At 51.2% G+C, this 5,429-nt stretch overlaps 1 protein-coding gene across 1 annotated transcript in view; it reads left to right on the forward strand.

Moving 5' to 3' along the window:
• Positions 1–4,020, forward strand: part of SPG7 (spastic paraplegia 7 (pure and complicated autosomal recessive)) — a gene marked incomplete at its 5' end in the record, with an annotated part of 21,914 nt that extends 17,894 nt beyond the window's left edge. Inside the window, 4 exons of the mRNA XM_009868430.1 lie at positions 692–848; positions 1,349–1,512; positions 2,418–2,495; positions 3,662–4,020. Of these exons, the coding sequence (XP_009866732.1) occupies positions 692–848; positions 1,349–1,512; positions 2,418–2,495; positions 3,662–3,871 (609 nt within the window). The remainder of the gene's footprint in view (positions 1–691; positions 849–1,348; positions 1,513–2,417; positions 2,496–3,661) is intronic.
• Between the last annotated feature and the right edge of the window lie 1,409 nt (positions 4,021–5,429).

Here is a 5,429-nt window from a genome sequence, read left to right on the forward strand (position 1 = left end):
GGCTTTGCCAGCCTGTTGCAGCCGGTGACGCTGCCATTGCAGGAACTGCTCTGATACTGATGGGAAGAGATGTGTTTTTCAGACTGGCATGCTTGGGAGTTTGTCTGCCTTGAAGCCTTTCTCTGTAAGGGAACGGCTTCTCTTTGGCACCCCGGGGTGTGTTCTCTCCCACGCACGTCTCCTCCTCAGAAAGCCTTGACACTGGGGGGAGGTGGGGAGTGGAAATGACAAGGGTGACAGCTCCTTGGCTTGCCACCAGCAGCAAATTCACTCTGAATGACCTATTGTATACGCTGAGCTGTTGTTAGTTGCTCACGTTTAATGGGCGGGGGAAATGCCTCTTTTATTTTTCTGAAGACATCCTATCTTTCTGTGGGTAGTCTCAGTGATTCTGGAACACAGTAAAATGTGTTTGGCTTATACCCTCCAAAGCAACTCCTGTATCTCAGGATTTCACTGGCTTGCTGTTGAGGACAATTTCCTTTTCATTTTTTGAGCAGAAAAAAAGCTGTGAAGGCAGAGCCTTAAGGACCGGAATGGTGACACACTGCAGTCCTTGGCTGTTGGTCAGCCTGCCCTGTAGCTTTCAACCAATTTTGCTTGGAATGCAGGTCTCCTTCAGTTCTCCCTCTGCTGCTGTAGCTGGGAGCTCTTTTGTCCTCTGAGCTGAAGGAGCTGCTCTGTGTTGCAGGTTTCCATCGCCCCTCGAACGAACGCAGCTCTCGGATTCGCTCAGATCCTTCCGAGAGAGCAGTACCTCTTCACCAAGGAGCAGCTGATGGAGAGGATGTGTATGGCGCTGGGGGGGAGAGTGTCTGAGGCCATCACCTTCAACAAGGTCACAACAGGTGAGGAGCACAGGCAGGTGGAGATGGCAGAAAGAGAACCTGAACCTCTGCACTTGCTCTGTCCAAGGGTGATCTGAGCAACAGGTGGGGAAGAAATGTCAAACTGTGTCTTGAGCTTGTGTTTGTGAGCATGGAGGCCTCTCGTTGTGGGTTGCCACCACGTTGTCTTAGACTTGTCCCAAAGCCTGAGGCCACAGGTGCAACTACCCAGTGAGACCCTTGGCTCGTGGGAGGGCCAAGAGCTTTCTGTGCTGGGTTTGCAGCTGATTGTATTCAAACGGAGTAACAGTGAGCAGCGGTAGGTACGCACTCTGCAGAAGCTAGCTACCAGTAAAAGTATTGCACTGTCCTGCAGCACGTGTCGAAAGGAGTGTTCACCTCCCTGGGCTCCTGTGGGTCTTCTGGTCTCCTGACTAGTGGAACGTGTGTTTGTGTAGGACGTGCTCCTCTTGGGCTCAGCTCGGAGCTGGCAGTGTTACATCTGTCTCTCTCTTGCCCAGGAGCACAGGATGACCTGAAGAAGGTGACCAAGATAGCCTACTCCATGGTGAAACAGTACGGGATGGTGCCCAGCATCGGGCAGGTCTCCTTCCCGGACCTGGAGAGCGCAGCTGGAATTGGTCGGCGCCCTTTCAGCCAGGGACTTCAGCAGATGATGGACCATGTAAGGCCGCCCTCGACTGCGTGTTCCCGTTTGTTCTTTGCTTTCTGTAGGGTAGGGAAAAATACAAGCAGCTCACACCCGAACGAGTCCTGGTTCCGGTGTGGACAAGACCCTCGTGAGCGTCTGGGAGACAGGATGTGCAAATATTGCCTTCGGAGAGAGGGAGAAATAGCTTTGCGGGGGAAGAGGGAATAATGTGGGGAGGCTGGGGGGTAGTTGCGGTACTACGGACAAATTTCCATCTAGAGAAAGAATTCTGTTGGGTGAAGTCTCTGCAGGCCCTCAGGAGTGCCAGGCATATCAAAGCATGGCTGTGCAGTGCTTAGGTTACAAGAAACCTTAAAGTCTCAGCTGCGCAATTTAAATGGCTCCACTTGCTGGATCAAGAGGCTTGTCTAATCAAAGTGATAGTTTGGAATGACTGACTGAAAAATATTAACCTGTTTCGACTGGAAATTGGGCTTCGTTGTTGTAAAAAAGAAGAAAAAAAAAAAACAAACATGAAAAACCACATTGCCTTACTTGAGAAGTGAAATAGCTGGGAACAGAAAAGCTCTGGTTCAGAAGCAGCGTGGTTGTGCTTCACTGGGATTTGTGCTGAGCTGCATCTTTTGCTACTGGGCAGCCTCCTTAATTAGCCGGCACTTCCCATCGGCTCGGACTCCCCTGAAGAGTTGTGCTTGTGCAGGCATTTACTGTTCCTGGTCACGAGTACTCCCCTGGCTTGCCTTTTTATTTATTTATTTCTTTTTTTCCCCTCCAAATGGTTTATCGATATTTTTGGTTGAACCACTTTCTGCCTGGCTCAGTTTGCACATTCCATCCCTTGGTGCTCTCCTTGTTTATCCATGCTATGTCTGTTGCTACCTATGCTCTAAATCCCTCTTCTTGTTACCGTCTTCTAGGAAGCAAAAGTCCTGGTGGCTCAGGCTTACAGACGCACAGAAAAAATCCTACTGGAGAACCGTGACAAGCTGCAAGCAGTAAGTTGGAGTTGTGAGGGCTTTTTGTTGGTTTTGTTTGCGGTGTGGTTTTTATAACCAATGCGTTTTGCCCCATTCTGCCAGCTCCCTCATACTCTGAAGAGTCCTTGTTGCAGAGGTAGAAACTTTACCTCCTCCCCTTAGAGTCCTGACAGTCCCCACCTCTCTGCTAGGAGCTCTGTACCCATCGCTCTGGGCTGAGCCACGCTTGGGTTGCGGCACCCCACTTATCTACTGGATTTTTCCTTCAGAAGTCTCGTCCGCAGCACCCAAAACGATCCGGAGTCAACTTAGCATTGCGTGGTTTGCAGACAGAACAATCCTTTCTCCTTAAATCTTTTTTCTCTCCTTTAAACAAACAGCAACAAAACCCCCTTCGGCTACGCGACTCCGTGCGTGGTAAGGTAGCCAGAGCTCGCTTGCTCGGACACCGCGCTGTTGGCCGTGTCCCAGCCCTGTCCCCTGCTCTCAGGGCAGCCCTTGTCAGGGGGTCTCCTCTCCGCAGGCCTCCTCTCGTCTGATGCTTTCATTTAACAATGATCAGATGTTGGCTAGAGGCTCGGCACAGAAAAACTTTTAAGCTGAGCCAAAGTATCTAGGGAGGGAGGGTTTCGGTTGCCAGGTCAGTGTGTCACATCTTGTCAGTGGGATCGAGCGGTTCCGTGTTGGACGGTCACCTGCTGCTCAGGGGCGGCCCTTCTGCTGATGGAAGGGCTAGAGACTATATTTCAGCTGGAGAGGAACTTCTGATGACCTTCAGCCCGTGCCTGTGGGAACAAACAGCCCTTTGTTATCACTGGGTGTACAGAGGAGGGGGACAGGTCCGAGTCTGCTCTCAGTTGCTGCTGTTTCGGCATCTCAGGGCCGCAGGTGCAGCAACAGGAAGGGCACTTCTCTCATTGTTCCTGGAGTTGCTTTATTGCCTCCAGCCACGCTGCATGTTCCTGGCCCAAAAGACTCTTGTGGAAGGTGCCGGCAGCCCCAAGAAATTTATGGGGTCACCTCGTCTGTGCTCTGGTAGCCAGGGGTCTGCTGCTCGGGGGCCGCAGCGCGTGCTGGGTCCAGATGTCGAGATCCCAGCCGAGAAGACAGGGAGAGTTCAGATCAGTTCAGAGAGGCTGTTTTCGTACCCCTGTGCCTCATTATGCCTTGTTTACTCTTTCTAGCTGTCTAATGCCCTCCTGGAGAAAGAAGTAATAAATTATGATGACATTGAAGCTTTGATTGGTCCTCCGCCCTACGGGCCAAAGAAAATGATAGCTCCTCAGAGCTGGCTTCAAGCAGAGAGAGACAAGCAGGACACGAGAGATGAAGAAATGCCCCAGCAGCCACCAAACCACGAGGAGGAGGAGGAACCACGCCTGAGACCAGTATGAAGCCCATTCCTTATGTGGAACAGGAGGACTCCAGAGGTTTATTCTGTACACGGGAGGACTCTAGAGGTTTCTTTTGGACACAGACCCTTTCCATTTTCAGCTCCAGAATCAAAGATAACTGAGCAGGGAATCTCTGTGCTGCTGTTACCCAAAAAATTAAGGGATGGCTCTGTTGGCTTTTGTAATGAGCTTTCCCCTGCAGGGAAGGAGACCTCCTTAGGATTTTGAAATTGATTCTCAGCAGGGTAGTAGTGATTAGGAGTCAGGCGAGTCTAATCTGCTGGAAAGATTCCTTGTATGCAGGAGCGGTGTACATGTTCGTGAGGGGGAACGATCCTGTGGAGTCCTTGCAAGCCGCCTCTCGCTGCGCTGTGTGACGTGGCAGGAGCGCAGGGGTGTCCCCTTCAGTGCCACCACAATCAGCCTAGTGAAACCCCTGCAGGGCTGAGGTGCTGTGGTTGTGCGACTCTGCTGTAACCGTTGGTCATCTCTGCTGCCGAAACTGAAAAGAAGCCTTCACTAGAATAAACTGTCCGTAATATGCTGCTGTGTTTTGTAGAATATGTCAAGACGTGGATACGTGTTTTGGCACGTACGGAGCTTGTTACAGCTGTGAAGCTGAACAGGACAAGGGCTTTCTTCTCCCTGGCCAGTAACTTACGTTCACTTTTTATAGCAAGTGTCTAGCGAGCAGAAACAGCAAAGCCCAACATAACCCTGCAGGGTGATGCTGGAAACTGAGAGTTGGAGGACTGTTGGGTGGCACTGGCGGTTCGGATGCTCTCGGGAACTCAAGGAAAAGCAGGTGTGTGGCTGTAGGGAAGCCTCAGTAAAAACCAGTCGGTTCCTCCAGCTCTGTCCTCACAGCTCTTGCAAAACAATGATGACAGGGTTGTGTGCCGTTCGTCAGGGAAGGCCTTGAAGCGATGGTTGGTGCCTGGTGTGCTCTGGCTGGGTTAATCCTTTAGAAAAGATTATTGTCTCAAGTTATTCCGTGAGGATTGTCTGTGACCTGAAAAGACGCCAGCCCAAAACCAGCTGCTGGCAGATTTTCACTCCCAGCTCCGAGGCCTTAGTAGTGGTTCCCGGGCTCCTGTTTGCCCCATCAGGAAGGGGGAACCCTCCCGCTCCCCCGGACAATGGGGGACATTCTGTGGAGCATCTTCTCCACCGTCCCAGCCTGAGCCACCCCTGCACACAGAGCCTCCAGCCCTCCCTGGCGTGTCTGGGAGCCAGTGGGGGTGATTTCCCTTGCTTTTGGGGGTAGAAGTGGCTTTCTACATGTAGGATGCTACTGTTCGTATTTATTTATTTTCTTCCAAACCTGTTTGTTTCTCCACAAGTCCATTCTTTGTGTTCGCTTTTTCGGCAGCATGGGAAATCCAAAATGCTTATTGACTGTTTTTCCAGCCCTCCCTGGCGTGTCTGGGAGCCAGTGGGGGTGATTTCCCTTGCTTTTGGGGGTAGAAGTGGCTTTCTACATGTAGGATGCTACTGTTCGTATTTATTTATTTTCTTCCAAACCTGTTTGTTTCTCCACAAGTCCATTCTTTGTGTT

Source organism: Apaloderma vittatum, unplaced genomic scaffold (assembly GCF_000703405.1).
Source record: "Apaloderma vittatum isolate BGI_N311 unplaced genomic scaffold, ASM70340v1 scaffold24464, whole genome shotgun sequence".
In the NCBI taxonomy this organism is placed as follows: Eukaryota; Metazoa; Chordata; class Aves; order Trogoniformes; family Trogonidae; genus Apaloderma; species Apaloderma vittatum.